A 20,686-nucleotide genomic window follows, 5' to 3' on the forward strand; every position below is an offset into this window, starting at 1 on the left:
CCACGGAGATTCTAAAATTCTTGTTGCTTTCTTTCTATGTCCTGTGTGGGTTCTGGCTACGCCTGTTTACTGTACTGATTAGTGTAATATCTTCACTACCTGTCTGTGACCCATCCGAAACAGGTCCATGACCCACTTTTGGATCCCAATCCACCAGTTTAGAATCACTGATCTACATAAAGCAATGCTAGATGTTCTGCTGTCTGTTCGATAGTGAATGCAGTCGGTGAATAATTCCAAATCCAATGTTTCCCCTTGCTGGGATGCAATTACACAGACACACAGACACACACACACACACACACAAACAAAAAAAAAAAACATTCTCTTACGATCTAAATAATAAAATTACTTGTATGCAAAATAGAAGAAGAACTGGAGCCAGACCAAAGACCACAGTGCCACACTAAACTTATCAGTTAATTTGAAAACAAAATAAAGAAAACCCAAAAACAAGAGCCTACTTATACTTATCAACAAATATAGTATGTGGTTGTAATCAAGTCAAAGCTGCCAGTAAAGAAGAAACAAAATCACTGTTGCTGGAATACAGACATACTGATGTGTTGCTTTTGGCGGGCCAGAGAATGTACAGAGTTGCGATGAGAGCATTGTCTGACATCCAAAGAAATGCTCTTGCTTTTAAATGCATGTTTTATATTTTACAGTTTGGGTGGCATATTAATTAGGACTGAATTAATTGTGCCCTCTGATAATTCTCGCCACTTATGGAAACCTAACAAGCCCCCTTTGCTTCAAGACTTTTAGAAAAATTATTATTGATACAAAAACACAAATTAGGGAGGGATCAATAAATTGATTATTAAGAATTCTGTTGTGTGAATTTGCTCCAGAAGAGCTGGGGCAGTTATTTTGTAAATAACTAAGTTGCACTCACAAGAACTTAAACCACCCTTGATTATCATAAACCTGTTGAATTACAAGTCATTTTTTAAATAAATGGAAATGTTGACCGACAAGAAACCTATGCTTGATGGGTCTGCTAATGGGAGTCCGGTTGCACCCAAGGCAGCGTGTTTCCATGTTGTGTGATTAGTTGCAGCGTGAAAGCGATGACTTCAGCATTAAGAGCAATGAAACTCTATAGGACGACACTGAGCGCCGTTATGACGGCCACTTGACTATGCGCACGCTCGGCTAAGTTTAGCTCCTGGGGACAACATGCCAGCACGATAAATGACTGCAGCAGAGTGCTTCATTATGTTGCACACACACATGACAATTAAACAATATTCTTTTAAATTATACATGCCCTCCACTACATATGGTTGTCAGTTGAAAACTCTTCATCTCTGAGAGTGATTGGATGTTTTTGCCTTGGAGTATTTTAAAGTTACTGTTCATATTTACATTTATTTAATCTGCCAAACAACCACATAGCACATCATATTTGAACAGAAATCCATCTGTATTACCTTTCCTTTATCCCTCATGGACCCCTTTCCGAGGATGGACATCTTGACTCCTGTTTCCTCTTGTAGCCTTTTCATGGAATTTCCCCGAGGCCCCAGCAGCTTTCCAACGAAATTAAACTACAATAGAAGTGAAAGGAAGAGCAAGGAGTCACAACTTGGAAAAATCTAAATAGCGACATGAAACAATGATTTACACAAGAGGGCCAACGTAATCCACCAGTTTCTCACTCTTGAAGGAAATGAAATGTGATCCATTCGGGGAAAAAGGTGAACCGCAAAAGGTGTTTACTGGCCATTAGTCACATTTTATCAATATAATCTCCGATTGCTTTCATCATCCATCATGCGGGAAAATATCGTGTAACGTAAGATGTAATAAATCAATACAATTGTGCTTTCTCTGGAGCACATGAAAGGTGTATGGAACTATTATCCATGGTTCGGAATAACATCATGCACCCATCTTTAACCTGAACTATGCCGTTGCTGATCATGTATCTTGTTGGTTGAGGATCATCTGTGTTGTGCAAAGGGAGGAAAGAGGTGGGGAGACGTGGGATGAAACCAATAACATCCCTGAGACTGGTCTAGAGGTCAGCGTTGAGTTCAAGTCAGAAATAATGAGTTTCCTCCCTGTGGAAATTAAGCAGAAGTATCCAGATGACAAATGGGCAGATTTAAGACTCGGGGTTCTGACTGTCATTTCCCTCGCACTTTGCACCTGTCAACCGTATGTGTTCACATGGACATTAATGTTGTGATTGATTACATTTTTTTTAAATCAGAAGACTGAAGTTCTCACCTCTGTTAAGATGTTAATCAGTTCATTCACATGTTTTATTTTTTTTTAGGAAGCCGAGTCAAACACGAACGCTTAAAAACTAATTAGAATATGATAATCATCTTGCATTGCAGATAAATTATGTGTCCTGTTTTTGGTGCCTGGAGGGCTCATGCCCAACTTGTCAAAAAAAGAAGAGAGCTTGTCTAACCCTATGCAAAAAAAGCACAAGTAATTTAGATTGAATTTTGTGGAGTGGTGACACATTTGCCAATTGCATTTAAGTCTAAATCTGTATAAACGGTTAGACCAGATTGAACCGTTCCCTTTAGAGGCAATACAAATGGTAGAGTTTTTCAGAACATCTCATGAGACGTCTGCAAATTCCCAAAGTGGCAAAGGGGAACAAAATAATGAAGACTGCAAATGCTCATACAAGATGCGGATGAAAGAACAATCGAATGTATTGGACAGATTGTGTTCAGTGTTAGATGCATCCATGTTTTCTAGTTTTCTTGATGTTTGTAAACTGCTGTACAAAATACAGCTGCATTTGACCTTCAAATGGCTCCTCTCACTGTGACGGGACTACCACCAGAACTGAACAGGTGGTCATCAGCCCACCACAACTTCACAAGCCTAACCCAAATGATATTAACCTTCTCACAAAACAACCTTCTCCCGCTGCGGCCGAACTGCTAATAACTCCTGTGCCAGCTGTGTGGCCGCTGCGACTCAACTCAGACAACTGCACACTCAGCTCGTTTCCTCAACATTAACATCTCCACTGAGCGCTGTGTTAGTGGTGAGAGAAACCACCCTTAAGAAAATAAAAGCATTGTCCTCGCTTGTCCTCTGATTTGCGTAATTAAGGCACCTCCCTCTTCACAGGCGCCGCTTTGACAGGACGATGCCTTAGCTGGCAGGGTGCTGGACAGCAGATGGTCATGGCAGCGATGGAGAGAACGAACTTGCTGGGCAGTAGAAAGAAAGTGGCCTGTTTTTATTAAGTTAGTGTCTGGAGCCACTCTGCGGCTCCATGGCGGGCAATTTAGGCTTTGGAGAGGGGGCAGGTACCCCTGCTAAATGAGCTTTGAAATGATCTAATGTGCCCCTTGCTGTCCCAACCCTGATAGCTATGTAGATATTAGAGAGAAGGATGCTTGGGATGATACGAATGTGTGCACAGGTAAAGGAACAACACTTGCATGAAATGTCATTTTGCGGGTTTCGGTTGACAACATAGGACAAGTAGTGCTTCTACAACCACAATAAACAAATTGTTCAGTCAATATCTCCCTGAGAGTGTCAATCAAAACTGAGTGTGGTTATTTTTTAAAGGCACATTTTTAATGTAGCGCCAACATAAACACCGTATCACTACAATATAATATCACACGTGCTCATGTTTAATTCACAAGATTCAAGCTGGGACACTTATCAAAGCAAAACACCTTTCCATAATGTAATGTTATGTTGGGACACAGACAGAAATGGAATGTCTCTATGAACAGAGCAGAGGACTATCAAAAGGTCATAACAATGCAGGATGAATGTACTCAAACAAGGACATATCGCAAATTAATATGTTTTGGACTGCAAATGCACCAGCAGAACCTGTCATGCGATATACAAACTTGCTTGTTAAACTGATGTATTTTGCTTAGCGCATGTGCAAAGAAACACATACACACAAAAATTATTTATCCAAAACTATGGATATGGAGCCTCCATCATAAATGCCACCAAGTCACTTCGAGTTATCGTAAAATTGTTGTTTGAATAGAAAGCGTATCTTACAAGTTAAAAGGTGACCTAAGTGCATACTTCACATCCCAAAACATACAACAGGTTGACTTATTAAATCAGCTTTTGTTGCTTAAATAAACACAAAGCTAAAAAGTATGTATCTTGACTTGCTGTAAAACTGACAATAGATCTAATCGATCATATTTTATGGCAAGAGTTGCACAAAACACAAGGGGTCCATGTGATTGATGGGTGTGACCAAGACTGCAGAATGATGCACCACCTCTCTGATTTGACCCAAACACCAGATGAGACCTTGATTCAGAACGTGTTTTAACAAATATAGCAGAACCCATTTACTTTACCAGTGTTATATTTTCATTGAATCATTTTGTTTGTGTGTGTGTGTGGGGGGGGGGGTATGTGTGTGTGTGCAAATGGTGGGGGGATTCTGTCAGTCTTTGTACTTGTATGATCATTAGCAATGTTAAAATCCATCCATCCATTTTCTTCACCGTTTATCCTCGCGAGGGTCACGGGGAGTGCTGGAGCCTATCCCAGCTGTCAACGGGCAGGAAGCGGGGTACACCCTGAACCGGTTTCCAGCCAATCGCAGGGCACATTGAGACAAACATCCGCACTCAGAATTACATCTAGGGGCAATTTAGAGTGTCCAATTAATGTTGCATGTTTTTGGAATGTGGGAGGAAAACGGAGTGCCCAGAGGAAAGCCACGCAGGCACGGGGAGAACATTCAAACCCCACACAGGTGGGTCCAGGATTGAACCCGGGACCTCAGAACTGTGAAGCCAACACTTTACCAGCTGATCCACCGCGCCACCTCCAATGTTAAAATGTTACATATAAAAAATAACATGCAGAGTTTGCGAGGGCAAACATCATGTTGCAAACAAATGACATCAATTTACTATATTGTCAATCACTGTATATTAGGTAAAAATGGTTCTCACATTAGAAAAATGAGGAATTGGAAGTCAACAAGTGGACAGCTATTGCTTTGTTTCTTATTTCTTCAATTCCAATTCCATAGTGAAAATGGTTCATCAACTTGATTTAGTGACTATTGTCTATATTTTTATTTGAATTATATGGTGTTATTTGGAATCACTCAACACTACACTTAATTAGAATCAATGCCCTATGTCAAGAAATGCATGAACCAAGAATTGCAAATATTTCATAAATAAGCATTCCCTTGCTGAACTGCTGTCTGTTCTCTCAGTCCCCAAAATGAACAAATCATGTAATGTTAAGGAGGCCGATTACTGCCAACCTCCAACACAGATGGTGCGTATCAGCAATTTTTCAAAGCAGATGTACTTTTTAAGCACCAAGTAACTTTCATGAAGATGAATTTCATTCAGTTTGCCAGCACGCACAGCAGACCTTGTCTGCAACACACATTTAGGCGGCAGGAAAAACACGGGTGGAACTATCAACAATGGCTTGGCCTCATTCAAGCGTCTCAGCGTACAACGGCGGTGAAGCACTGCACCAGGCTCATGTAGTGCATTACTAAGACTAAATGTGGGGATTATAGGTTATTGTGCCGCCAGATGACATTAATCTTCCATGTACCAATTCAACATATCAGAAACCATGCAGAAGAGTTTTCCCAAGTAATAATGCAATTAATTTACATTTAATTACGTTTAGGCAGGAGGGTGGCTGGAAGCAAGAATGGGCACTGCGGCATGCCGAAAACCTGACAGAAAAGATTTATGATGTCTTGTAAATTTCTCTATTGCTCTGCAGCCGATCCAGGTCGTTATTGAATACCCGAGGAAATGGGGACAGTGACAAAAGTGAGCCTAGTGTATGAAATGAAAAGAAGCCAATTAAGTATATGGCGCTAAGTCAGACTCATTGGAGGAGGAAATAAAAACACACAAACAAAAATCAGATATATACTGTATATACACACACACACATAGCATGAGACACATCCCTACAACTAATTGTGACTCATCGTGAATTCTACTTTTCCAAAGATAATAACCAGTTTGGAGTGACGCCTTCAACACCACGCAGCGCCGCCTACTGTGGGACATACGGGACAACATGAGAATGGATTGGACCCTCATCGCCTAGGTTTTAGATGACCTCTCCAAGAGACTACATGATTTCAAAATGGGTAGGTTCACATGTAACACTGTTGGCAGCACTGAAACACCACAGGGGACGGTGCTCTCCATTGTCCTCTTCATGCTCGAAGTTCGACTTACTCCCAGTACAAGTCCGAGCTCTATCACATCCAGAAATACAGAGATGACACAATTATCGCTGGGTGTAAATAGGAAGGGAGTGCAGGAGTCGGGTGTTGGACTCAAATAATAATGTGTTTTGCACCATCTGCAGCTGAACACCCTGCAGACCGAAGAGATCGTGTTGTTTGAGGCATTTTAAAGTGAGGTTGTGGTGTTACAGGTGGTCTAGACATACACATCTGGGACTGCAGACTCAAGAAATAATAACTGTCTTTTTTGCTTTCATTGGTTCTATATAAAGTTCATAGCTCTTGTTACTTACAGGCTCTGCTGCACTTTCATTAACCATCTAATCAAGAAGTGATTTACCTACTGGGGCTACCGGACATCACTGGGTGAATGTAATTAAGCAGCATCGCAAGGAAAGCATGCAGCACTTAATTCTTTGATAATGTTTAGTCGCCATAAGGAAATTAGTCTGCAATAGAGCTACTGTACCTTCAAAAACTACAAAGAGGAATCTCCATAAGTTCCTATTCTCAATTTTGCCCTGTTCTCACTTATCCCACAACATTGGCTTTACTATAAGCAGTGGTTTCATTCGGCTTGTCCCTTTCGGGGTCGCCACAGCGTGTCATCTCAGATGAATGCACATATATGTTTTGGCACAATTTTTATGCTGGATTCCCTTCCTGACACAACCCTTCTCAGGGAGTGAAGGCGCCAGTGGGATATGAACCCACAACCCCTGGTTTACCAAACCAGTGCTCTAACCACTGAGCTACAGGGCCTCCATTGGCTTTACTATAAATCCTCAGTAAATTGGATGAAAATGGGCAGCAGAAAGTATTCTGTCATTTAATGATTTAAAATTGCTAAACAGAGTGGAGACTTCCTGAACATCTGGTGGATTAATGACTTTTGCAACACTCATCCTGAAACTCAAAGTTAATTAATGTATGGATTTTGTATAAGAGCTTACTGAGCTGGAGAACAGTGTACTTGGTTCTGGTCTTCAGGCCAATAGAAATACAATTTTCTGAAATCCTTCATCATCTTTGCAGAAGTGAGACACACGTGTTGCTGTGTGTTTTAGGCAGTGCACAATATCATGTCAGTGTCCTTCCATGACAGCTTTTACAATCATTTTGATATTTCAGATTAATCTTCTTCTTTTCCTTTTGGTTTGTCCCATCAGGGGGTAGCCACAGAGCGTCATTCTTTTCCATCCAAGCCGAACTCCTCCATCTTCCTCTCTAACACTAACTGCGGTCATGTCCTCCCTAACTCAATCTATCAACTTTCTCTTTGGTCTTCATCTTGCTCTTTTGCCTGGCAACTCCATCCTCAGCACCCTTCAACCAATATACTCACTCTCTCGCCTCCGGACATGTCCATACCATCAACGTCTGCTCTCTCGAACCTTGTCTTCAAAACATCCAACTTTGGCGTTTCCTCTGAGGAGCTCATTTCTAATCCAATCAAACTTTAGTTCTAGAGACAACCTCAACATATTACAAATGCATAAATTGTTATTATTATAACATTTATTGGCAGCACGGTGGCTCAGCTGTAAAGCATTGGCCTCACAGTTCTGAGGTCCCGGGTTCAATCCCGGCCTGCCTGTGTGGAGTTTCCATGTTCTCCCCGTGCCTTTGTGGATTTTCTCCGGGCACTCTGGTTCCCTCCGGCAAAGAAGATGGATGGATGGATGACATTTATTTAGCGAGATCTAAGCCCATTCATTTTATTCTGTAGTCAACAATTCATTGATTAGGTTTGAACATTCTCAAGAAAAGATAACAATATTTGTACACAATCAATGGCATGGCAAGATTATGTCATTTTTAAATTGGGAAAGTAATTAATAAAAGAGCCGGTCATTTTGTAAAGATAACACAAAGTTTAGGTTGACAACATAGGAGATGTTGTAAAAGTAATAATAAATAAATAACTGTCTCATATAATTTTGAAAAACAACACACTATAAAGAAATTGTGATTGTAAAATGGGAATTCCTAACTTTACAAAAGACAGAAGTAAAAAAGTAATAGTAAGTCACACGAGAAGTGCCCTGGCGAGTCCAACAATTTCTATAGGCCACGAGATTCAGGATTACCATGGTAACAACAGAAATGCTAGCTCCTTGAATAACAGCTTGTACTGTATATCATCACGCTGATTATGAGGCTTCTATTTTCATGTACATAAAAGTAGTTAATTACTGATATAGTGGACTAGAGCAACATCTTTTGATTAACTTAATAACAGATACAGAAGTCGCACTTGCCTTTGGGTACTGTTGCACTGGGATGAGAACTCTTTCCGACAGCTTTATATTTTTATTGCTGATAATGTCAAGGTATTTCTTCATTATGCCCTCTTTTTGCAGTTCATCACCTTCTCGCTTTTCAATTTCTGCAGCAAAGCAAAATGGGGAAAAAACAAGAGGATAAAGAACACTATTAATTAAACTTTGCATCAGTCAGTTGTCTAGTCTGGTGGCAGAGTGACTACAAATAGTGATGACCAAAACGTTTGACTCTGGAGATTGTAACAATGCGCAGCCTCACACAGCTGTAAACAGGATCACTTTAAGACACGAGTTTACCCAATTAGTCAATAGAGAGCAGTTGTTTGGACATGCAGATTAGATCTATCATCTCACATCAAGATCATATTTGCAGATCATTGAGTCCAATCAAAGTGCACTTTGTCCCTGCATTGTTTCCGTGAGGGGTAAATATTGTACAAATTGGCCTAAAAGTTATCTAATATGCTCCAGGCTTTATGTGCATATAATGAGAGGTTCAGCAGCCTGTATCAGCATAGCAAAGACGGCCCAGAACACGCTCAGTAATAACTTCCTGGATGAAGCTTTTAAATGCACTTGAGTTACAACAGTCAAATGATTTTGAAGAGTCGGTCGCAAAATCAAGATGATGGTGGGAGATCCTGAAATTAGATAAACAGCAAGTAAATAAAATGCAGGCATTTTGCCACAGCCAGTTGCTTCTTCAGATCCTTATCACACGCTGATAGGATGTATTTCTTAGATGGGAGAGGAACTAAAGATCCCCTTCAACTTTAACTGTTTATAGTTTAATCCCCACTATTCGTAATTGCCAGGGAAAAGAATAGAAAAAAATGTAAACAAGCAGGGGCTTGTCATTAAATGTGGAACTCCCCTCCCCCCCCGCCCCGCACACACACACACACACACACACAACACAAACACAGAATTTCTTGACATTGCACTGACAACTTTATTAAGATAATGCTCAGGTCTGATTGCTTGATGATAGCAGGGATACGCTCCCGCACTCTTGTGACCCTTGTAAAATGGATGGATGTTTATTATTGTGGTTGCAGTTAACATCACTTAGATATTATAATATGGGTACCTTTAAGAGCTACACAAAATGGTGAAAATACAGTATAAGCCTGACAATTTGGAGATGACGTGCTAAAATTAACTGGCATGACAATGAAACTGCTAACGAGCAGCATGTAAGCATCATCATTGTGAATATTTTGTCAAGGCATATGATCGAATTAAGCACGGTCAAATGTATTTATAGTGTTGATGATTACTTGGTATTTTTTCACATTTATTCACCTTCTCAAATGGCCACAGTATTTGTATCATTTGTGTGAAGCAATAATGTGTTGTAAAGACCATGAAGAATTTTGTACTGGAGAACCGTGTGTGTCTCTTGTGGTGTGCAGCCTGGTACGAAAAGATTGTGTTTGCGTGAAAGAGAGGTAAATCGGCTTACAGTGAACAAATGTGGTAAAACATTTGCACAAGCGTCATCGTTTTTTTTTTATAAATCTGAACGAGAGCAACGGGAGCGCGGAGATCAGAGGAGCAAGAATGTGACTTGAAGGTCACTGCTTTCAATCCTCACACAGGATAAAAAAAAAAAAATCTCATTGAGGGGAAACGAATCATTTCAACTGTGAGTTACTATTCTGGTGCTCTTGATCCGCTCGGATGCAATGGCCAAAACTGCTTCAGCTGTGCTGCTCGAGGAGAAGAATTTAAAAAAAAAAGTGAAGATTTAAATGGTCAACCATGGGATAAATGCGTGCCAACCTATGCAATTTACGGGTTACACAGTGTGTGCAGTCAGCCATCTCTGTTTTTATTTTGCTTGCAGCAGAGGGGGCCAGATGGGGTGGTGGTCCTGCGCATCCACCTGGACTATAACACATGTAGAAATGTATACATATATAAAAAGAGTAAAAGACCAACAAATTATTGTACTCCACTCAGAATTGAAACCTTTTTTTTTATAGTGACTACTTATAACGTTTGATACATTAGCCATTTGTTACCTTGTAATTAAAATCTGGTTACATCATCAATATTCATTTAACAGTTGCTGTCCGCTCAACATCATAATATATAGTATGCCTTGAGTGGGAACTTTTGCAACATTCTACTGAAAAAAAAAATCATCCTAGAACACATTTCTAATCTAAATAAATAAATAAATAAATAAATAAATAAATAGATAGATAAATAAATAAATAAAGCGGATAACAGAATTGCATTATGCATCATCTAAAGTCATTCATGCATAAGTAAAAATGTTTACCGAGCCAGGTTGAATTCAACCACACTAACACATAAGCTGACTGCAATGGTGTAAATTAACTAAGAAAAGGGTCTGAAAAGAAAACAAACATTCCAAGAAACTGCAATTATGTCGTTTTTTTTTTTTTTAAGGAAAGCCCATTATAAAGGCTCAACAATGTGGGAAGAGATGAATAAATCAAATTAGTCTCCAATAACTGATTTCTTGTTCACATCAGACAAAAAGAGGCTGTAAGCCAGCTGTGATTTACAGCCTAAATCCGTTGGTCGAATGGAGTGAAAAGAGTAATTAGCTTTGTCTTTTTCTGTTTTGGACAGATGAATGTAAATGCAGGGAGGGAGGGGCACTCGGCAATAAGCGTGGGTTTTGGTCTCTTGCTGTTTCTGTTTTTGACTGATCGCGCTATTTGAAATCTGGTTGCACTGTGATGAAGTAATGATTTACAAATCAAATTTGAATGCCATCTTCAAATTCTCTGCTGCTGTGAAAAAAGTGATTTTTGAAGGCGAGCAAAAACCAATTTCCCACAACACAAATGAGATGTGAAAGCAAGCAAATTATCTAATCATGATGCCGTTCCAATAATCTTCAATTTGTCAGAGATTCATTCAAAATAAATCTTCAAACAACAATATGAATGGCTCTTTAGTCAACGACAATGGTGTTAGTGCAAGTTGGTAAGACTGGCTCAAAACCAGGCAGTTGTGCCAGTTGTTTTTTTTTTTCAATTTCTAACAACACATTTGTCATATTTGTGGCTTTTAGTTTACAAAATCCCAAATGAGAGTTTCAAGGGACACAAAATACCATTTAATTAGACCGCAAGTGCCCCCCCCCCCAGGGCACAATTCTCCCTCTCTGTCATAATACAGCCATTTATAAAGGATGCAAGGTCAGCATTACACTTTGCCAATTTATTTTAATGAGTAAATGCAAAGAAAAAATGCTGAGTTCAGTGTTTATGGAATATACATATAATGTGTGATTTTCACTTTGATCCAGAAAACGCTCACCATTCGCTTACCTGAACACATACCTATTCTTTATTCATTAACACTCCTGTTACTGAGCTTTGATTTTTCCAAGCCATCAATAAGAAGAGGCATGGCATTCCACCATTGAGTTTGTGTGCGTGTGTGTGCATGAGTGTGCGTGCGTGTGTGTTTTGAACACAACTGTCTTCCTCTCTCCAGCTCACGAGCGAGAAATGGACGGTCTGTTGATGCAGAGGTGATTAATGTGTTTTCTGGCATTTAATGGCACACTGTGTGGCGAAAGCGTCGAACCATCAACCCCTTGTGAGTGTCAGACACGACCAGCTAAGTGATTCAGGCGTCATAATAGGTTAGTGCTTCACTTTTGATAGTCATGCGGCAAGCTATCAGGCACACATCTGATACAAATTGTCCTTAACAGCAGCAACACCATTTGTTGCTGTTTTTATTCTGTGTCACAAGTACACTACTGTACTACTACATTTTACACATGCTTGCAAATGATGTCTTTCTTGGACTGCTGTCTTAACACTTAAAATAGTCAGGTTTGAAAATATTACTGGGCGAGAAGAACATCGCCGTGCTGGACCAACATCCCTCCTCGCACCATGTGATTTCTTTCCCCTTTCCCAAGCTCGAGGGGGTGATCAAGGGGACACTTTTTGAAGGCATGGGTGACATCAACATGGAGGTGACGACGGTGCTGTGGTGAATCTCGGAAGTATCCTTCCAGGAGTGCATGAACGGAGGGCAGAGCAAGTTGGGAAAGTGTGTTAGGCTCTCGGGGGATATCTTTGAATGAGAAAACTTGTAGTTTGGATTTGAACTTTGTGACTCCAGAACCATCTGTCATCTTACAATGGAATCAAGTTGGATTCTTATGCAATTTTTAACCAGATTTCATCAGGGCTGACAGATTTCTCAATTTTTTTTTTTATAATTTTTTTTTATAATTACACACAAATTTCGAAGCTGGACAATGTGACATGTGAAAATGTACGGGTGTGGTCAGTCATGCTCGCAGATATAAAGTTACGCGTGTGGTCCACCAGTCATGCTCACAGATAAAGTTGCGGGTGTGATTAGGGATGGAATCTCAAGACCTTAAAATAATTTACCTGATTAATATAACATAACTGTAAATTAAAAATAAAATAAACAAATACATGACTAAAATAGAAAACAAAATGTCAAACTCAGAAATAATTTCTAATTTCAACTGATTTTATTAGAACATAATATGAAACGGTATTTAAAATTTTTCACCAATAAAAATTCTTGATTTGATCTTGATCGTTATCTGAATAAAAGTTAAATGGACTGGCCTGCCAAGGAATAAACACGAATGGTCTATACCCGCTATGTTTTCAAAATGCTTAAAGTTTAGTTCAACATAATCTGCATTAGTGGCAACAAGCTAGCGATACATTGTAACAAACATTCCTGTCGGCAATCGTGATGTTATAATCTAGCGTAATTTAAGGCAGTATCTATTGTCAATCCATTGATGAAAGCTAGCAGTAGATGATCTATATCTTCCTAAAGCATGTAGAGGGGAAACGTTTTCAACTTCAAGATAACACGGTACCACGGGAGAAAATGACGTTAGAATTTAGATCAAGTCAAAGTAAATCACAATCTCATACTTATTATAGTTAGATACTGAAACATTACCTGTGTTATATCCCAGAAATGTTTTCACTGCAACTCAGGGATGCCCAGATTTTTTCCCCCGAAGATCTACTTTTCAAGCAGCCAGCCTCTCGCGATCTACCGGCGGGGTGTGGAGGGAGGTTCCACGCGCGCATCGCCGCGACTGCCGTAAATAGGAGGCTGGCTTGCTAGGATGCGCCTTTATGTGCGTGTGCTCAACGTTATTGGCCATACCTGAATCAAGCGTCAAGATAGATGATAGTCTAATGTTTTTTGTTTTTTTGTGGGGGGCACGTCGTCACACGATCAACCAAAACGGCCTCGCGATCGACTCATTGCGCACCCCTGGTGTAACTGAATTTCCTTTGACATGGCTCATTATGTTGATGACTTTCGACGTAAATGCGCTCGCTGCACGTGAAACAGCTTGGAACATGTGCTTTTGGCATAAATTCTGAACATGCTCATAATGGTTAACTTGCATTTTCCGTTTCCGGGGGAATACTAAATTGTTTAGGATGAGGCTTCTTACCGATGTTTATGAAATAAACATGTATATGAATGTCAAGACTACACAAAATAAGCGATGTCTTTCAATATCTCTTTTTTCTACTCGTAACAAACTATATGCGCGTGATTTTTCGTGCTTGACTGTGCAGATTTGACTGATTTGCCGTGACTGCTATTGTCAAAAATATCTGTTTCTGGATTAATTTCACCTTTACCAATTCTGTCTTCAACCATGGTTTGAAAAAAAAAAGCAAATCCATTAGATCAGATTAATTAGATCTCGCAAATCAATTAACAACAAGCAATCCATTTTGCACACAAACAAACGCAGTAACTTGCTGATAGATTGAAGTGGAGTATTTACGCAGGCAAAATAATTTCATTAATACATTTTGTTTTCTGAAGTACTTATTGTATTTTGTACCCAAGCATACAAAATCTCAGTGTGCTAATGGAGCACAAAATAGTTTTGAAAAACAAAATAAAACAAAAGAATATTTTAGGATCTGTTTACTGTTATGTTTCTTCAGAGATTTTACCATGGAAGTGAGAGTGTCTGAACTGGTATTTCTTTTACAGTTTCTTAATTAAATTCACAAATCTAATTAATGAATCTGGCAAAGTTTCAAATTTGGCCGTGCACTGTTAGATTGTGGATAAATCCAACTTTAGCATGTCTGCCAGCCTAGAATGTAAACATACTGCAATTTATTCTCGCTCGTCAGTGACGTTAAAAAAAAAAAAAAAAAACGACTGCACAACGACGAACTGCAATTTAAAGTTCTTTGAAAACTGTGCAAAAACGGTGTGAAACTGTCAGTGACCTGATGTACCAAAAAGATTAGTCAATTCAAAACCATCATCAGCAAAACATAGCCCCCAAATAACACAAAATGTTTCACAATTCTGGTCCTTTTCCTCATGCAGTATCCAGTCTGTTGATACTTTTACACAGGCATTGCTTGTTAAAAATGATATGACATAACCTTATTTTTTAAACCACCATCGTGTCTTCAAGCGTTTGTGCGGACATGTCAGAAGTGATACTCATTGACAATGTCAACTAGATCCAAAGGATAAATAACTGCCAAAACATAGAGTACACGGGTACAACTGTGGAGGATAAGAGTGCTGGAAGGTAGTGTTCACTCATTACAAGTGGAAAAGACAAAAGGTTGAGTTCAAGCACAAATATAACAAACATCTAGACATTACTGATTTGCCTTTTGACACCAGCTTCTAGGTCCAGGCAATCTTTAAAGCAAGTCTATGATGTAAACTGAAAATGATTTATAATTCATATTATAACCAAACTATTCTTCAATCAAAGGTGAATCCAAGTGCAAAACATGAACGGCTGCACTTTCATCTGTCAATCTGAGCCAAAGAGCTCATGTTAAATTTTAATGAGCTCAATTGTATCCACTAAGGAACCGATTTACTGGGTGACCCTCAGGCAACAAAGTGTGTTATATTTAAATAATATTTACTGATATTATTTGCAAACTGCATGAAAATGGGCTAGCGTACCTACCTGACAGAGTATTATTCTAACCAACAGGCACGAATACATGTACAATGTATTGATTTCATATTTCGGACTCCAGCATGTTATTGTGTTATACAGTATCTATGCTTTTAATAATTACTATAATTGAACGTATAAATAAAATCTTTAAATGTAGCTTGCCTGTTGACTCCGAGGCATGATTTTAGCAAAAGGTCATGTAATGCTACAGTATGTACTGATTGATGTGGGAATTTTTTCAAATATTGTTTTAATCTTTTTTTTTTCCTGCTCATAAAGTTTAGTTTTCTGAAAGCAGTGTCGATTATGCTCATCACATTTTTAAAGGCTAATTACTAAATTTGCACTTTTCCAACAAAATTATTTTCCACAAGTGACTGTACTACGGTGGCTCTGCTGGTAAACCGTTGGCCTCACAGTTCTGAGGTCCCGGGTTCAATCCCGGACCCGCAGTGTGGAGTTTGCATGTTCTTCCCCTGCTTGCGTGGGTTTTCTCCAGACACTCCGGTTTTCTCCCACATCCCCAAAACATGCGACATTAATTGGACACTTTAAATTCCCCCTCGGTGTGATTGTGAGTGCGGCTGTTTGTCTGGATGTGCCCTGCGATTGGCTGGCAACCAGTTCAGGGTGTACCCTGTCTCTTGCCCGTGAACAGCTGGGATAGGCTCCAGCAGTTGATGGATGGATGGATGGATATAAGTTTTACAGATCACAAATCTTGAAGCTTAGGTGGAGGTCCGCACTCTCTCAGCCTTAGTTAAGAAGAAATAACCCAGACTGAAATTTGATAAACTGAGCACTCCATGTTGGGCACTTTTTTTCCCCCAAGCTATCTTACAAACTACACTAAACTAGACAGAGTACATCAACTGTTGTCTGATACACAGCACTTCCTGAATCAAATATATTTTTATACAACAGTATGCAGCACACTAGCTGGACTTAATACGATAAGCAATGATCACTGGTCTGTCTGTGGATATTTGAGCCAACCCATTTTGAATGTTGTCTGTCTGGCGTACTGCACAACAGATGATCCCATTTGTAATCATATCTGCATGCCAGTGAGAGGAGAGTGCGGGACACTCAGGTGTTTCATCAACACATTCCTCAACACATGGGAGGCTTCCACTCCGCTGCCCAGTGGAGGACACGGGGTTACCGAGCGATGCATGCAGGCTACATTAAGCTCATCTTTATATTTGAGATGAGCAATTACTGCATCCATTTCATCTGACGCATGAACGAACAACAATTGGCATACATATAATACCTTAGTAAAATTCCATATTTTATGCTATGAAAAAAATGCATTACTTTCCTCACTTTCCTCCTGTCTCACTCCCTGACAGCAATCATTTGAATAGATTATACTAGCATTTATTCAGTAGTTTACCACAATGGAGAAATCTTTATCAGTTCCACTGTAACAAAAAAAAATTAACTTAATAGTTATACACTGTAGAGTAACAAAAAGTCGATCCTTACGTTAAAACAGTTTATAAGATAATCATTGTGTGTTTACGGTACTATAAAGATGACACATTGCCGGTATATTAAATATTCCCTAATGGCCAGTCTGCATGCTTAGACTCACTTTAAATCACTCCAAAGCACCTGTCTCTGTGTTTACACTGTGCGGAGGAAATGAGTCCTTTGAGGAAAACAGTTTTACTCAGCATGAAAGAAAAAAAAGACCCCAAAAAAAAAAAAATTGAGCCCACATTTTGGCCTGCATAACAGCAAAAGGGCACTTTATACGGAGTATATTTGTACTTTGTTGCAAACATAAGTAGATTTTATATTTATTTCAAATGCAAACTATTTAAAATACATATGTCGGGGTGGAATGGTGAACAGTTGGTTTGCATATCTGTCTCACAGTTCTACGGGCTCAAGTTAAAAACCGGTCTCGCTTATGTGGAGTTTGCATAGCTGTGTTTTCTCCAGGTACTCTAGTTTTCTCCCACGGGGGAGTAATAATAATAATAATAATAATAATAATAATAATAATAATAATAATTGCGCCCTGCGACCCCTGCTGGCGACCGATTCAGGGTGTACCCCGCCTCTCGCCCAGAGTTAGCTGGGATAAACTCCAGGTCGCCCCCAACTCTCTTAAGGATAAGCAGTACGGGAAAAGAATGAGTGAACGTTCAGTTGGTGAGCATGATGCTGAAGTGACTATATATGCACATTGAACTCTACTTTTCATACTTACTGTATAATTTGCATTCAATTTGTGTAGAACAATCGAATTACCGGACGCTGTGTCTTTGGATAGAAACTTTTCTAACTGGTAGTTAAAATCAAAGAATATGTGTACACATTGGAAGTAAAGTACAGTATAAGCAGTGAATTACCTTCAGCAAGCAGGCGTAGAGCATGACCATACTGAGGCTCCAAAGTGTTTTTCTCGGCCACCAGCTCAGGTAAGTGGTTATTTTGATGCATTCTTATCAGTCCAGATTTGCACACAGTAGGTCGTGCAGGCGTCAGATAGAAAGATCTTCCCTCCTGGTGTTGGCAGCTGCAGACTCAAAGACCAGCAGATACCCTCCTAAAAAAAAAAAAAAAAAAAAAAGGGGGGGGGGGGGTGCGTGCGGGGGCGCCCTAATTTATTTCTTCCTCCAAAATCTCCTCGATGCTTGACTGCAGGTGCACTTATGATTCGTAGAAGTGAGTTATTTGATCGATTAATTGATTTGATTTCTTTCACTGCCGGTTCTCGCCTTCCCCCCCTCTTCAGCTGCACGCCAGAAGCTCGCACTCACTGGGTGAGCACTGCACGCTGTTCCCCGCCCCTCCGTACACTATTGGAGATGCTGGGACTGAGGGTGCTGCAGAACAAAGACTCCCATCCCTCCTCCTTCCACATGCAATAAGTAAATAATAGGCTATACTGTATAACGAAAGATGGAAAAGACTGAAAACAACACGAGGGTCCCCCGTATTGATCTTTCGCGAAGTACATATTGATAAAAAGTAAATATTGATGTTTCAATTAGTTACCACTACTTTCCAATCGAATCAAGTGTTACTTAAGCTTTGTTTCGTAGCACCAATTGACGTTTTCCAAGTTCGACGGCATGGGAACAAGTATGAATATTGCAGTAATTACATTATAACAGTTAATTTCTTTAAATTCTCTTGTGAATTACAATACAGCGCTATTTTTTCTAGAGCGTAACAAAAATGTGATGCTTCTGATGTCGAACGGATTCACAGATTTTCTGTTAATCTCAATGGGGGAAAATTGATTTTCTATACGAGTAAATTAGAGGTACCTGTACGAATTTACACTCCTAACTCAAGGTAAAACTGCATGTCCATAATCCCTTGCCGTGTATGGTATTCGTTGGTGGATTGCTGTTGACCTCTAGTGGTCAAACACTAGTAGTGCACATTCACGGGCCATCCATCCATTTTGCGTACCGCTTTTCCTTACTAAGGTCGCGGGGGAATTGGGGCTGGGCGCCTGTCCCAGGTGTCTTTCGTCCGAGATTCGGAGTACAGCCTGAACTGGTTGTTATTAAGATGGGGGGTTATTTGGTGGAAACCGTTTGGTGCTTCTTTGTGCAGTCTGTTTTTAATATTAGCGCATGTGGAATATCTGCAGTAAACAATTTATTGCATTAGGCCTCCGTTTGGACTTTTATCTAGTGGCAGAGGAGGGGGGCAGTCCTATTGGGGTGGTGCATGTTGACACATTTGGAGCCATCTGAATGAATCAAGCATTTTCTTGGGTAGGCCTAAACTGTCGTATGCACTTTTGTCATCGGCTGTTTCCTGCAGTTCAACCTCAATAAATATGCAACATTTACTGGCATTTACTAGAAAACGACATCGACTTGTGGTGCTGTGTCAAGTCAAGTCAATTCAATTCAATTGTATGTGGATGCCAGAAAATATTCCCTTTCATGACTACATTTCCATCACGGCCACTTTTGAAAACAGAAGGCCAGGGAAACGTTCCAAATGTGCACCTGAGACCCAGAATCACAAAATGAGAAACTGTCCAAACACACACAAGGGACCCGGGCCAGAATAAGAAATGTCATTTCAGCCAGATGTTCAGGGTTGTAGCAAAATCCATTTTCTTGACAGTGCAGCCACAAACGCAACATGGAATGTCAGGGAAATGTACAAATGGACACCAGAAGAAGTGAGAAAACACACTTAAGAAGCACTGTTTTTAAAACGGCATAAATTAATAAGAAGAGCGTCTTTATAATTCTTCATGTGGAAAATTAATGTTATTTTCAGATTTCTTTTACAGCCCCTCAATTCCTTGCGCCCTCTACTGGTACTGTCGTGGTCGTCATTTTGCCTCCATTGCGTCAGGAAAATGATTCAACACCATGAAACTGATGATACTACAGTTTATGTAGTGCATCTCCACACTAAGGAAAAGTATGAGGTGTGTCAGAAAGATTCCTCCACCGGTGTCACAAAAGATGTTTTTCAAACTTGGAAGCACCCTGAGAAAACCCATAGAAGCAGAGGCATAATGTACAAACTCCACCTCAGGAAGGCCCGAAGTGAGATGTGACATAAGGATGATTTTGTCTCAGTTTTTTCTTCCTCTTTCCTCAAATGTGTCATATGGGCTTATTTATACTCACAGGTACTTTTGATGGCAGAATGGCAACAAGTGGATACACAAGTTCACAGTATATTCTGTCATCTAATGGTAGAACATTTGTTTTGTGATGATACATAAGTGAAATTGGATATTTTCCGCAACACCCCGGATAATCACTTTTGGTTGCCAATCACTGCTCTAAACAATTCACATCTCAAATTCATGGAAGTTGTTCTGTGTCAGAGAAGTACGCTGGTGTGTTCTGTCATGTCTGTCTTTTTATTGACAGATGGCTAGGTTTGACATATACCTAAATGCATTCCCATAAAAAAAAATCATGCAATTTCAGAAAAGGAAAATCACATTTCTAAGTCAAACAGTGTGGTGCTGACTACAGAAAGTACTTAATAAATGTCAGATTTTTGTTGTCTTACGCAGCAGCCTTGACTTGAACCAGATACCTGGAAACAAGGTTGGTGTTGGCCTGATAGGGATTTGTGGAATTGGTACTCATCCATCTCTGGTGGAAGGAATTAGGAATACAGTCGTTTCCAAACACTCGTCAGCCATGACACAAAAGCTTTTGCTAGAATACAAAAACAAAATCAGAAAAA

The 20,686-nt window shown here is 39.7% G+C and overlaps 1 protein-coding gene across 5 annotated transcripts in view; it reads right to left on the reverse strand.

Moving 5' to 3' along the window:
• khdrbs2 (KH domain containing, RNA binding, signal transduction associated 2) overlaps positions 1-18,025 on the reverse strand; it is a 57,924-nt gene extending 39,899 nt beyond the window's left edge. For all 5 annotated transcript variants that reach the window (XM_061836915.1, XM_061836914.1, XM_061836911.1 and 2 more), the window contains exons 1-3: positions 17,851-18,025; positions 8,485-8,612; positions 1,437-1,553 (exon numbers count right to left, since the gene is read on the reverse strand). In XM_061836915.1, coding sequence (XP_061692899.1) covers positions 1,437-1,553; positions 8,485-8,612; positions 17,851-17,941 — 336 coding nt within the window. In that variant the 5' untranslated portion in view covers positions 17,942-18,025. The remainder of the gene's footprint in view (positions 1-1,436; positions 1,554-8,484; positions 8,613-17,850) is intronic.
• Between the last annotated feature and the right edge of the window lie 2,661 nt (positions 18,026-20,686).

Source organism: Syngnathoides biaculeatus, chromosome 12 (assembly GCF_019802595.1).
Source record: "Syngnathoides biaculeatus isolate LvHL_M chromosome 12, ASM1980259v1, whole genome shotgun sequence".
NCBI classification, from domain to species: domain Eukaryota; kingdom Metazoa; phylum Chordata; class Actinopteri; order Syngnathiformes; family Syngnathidae; genus Syngnathoides; species Syngnathoides biaculeatus.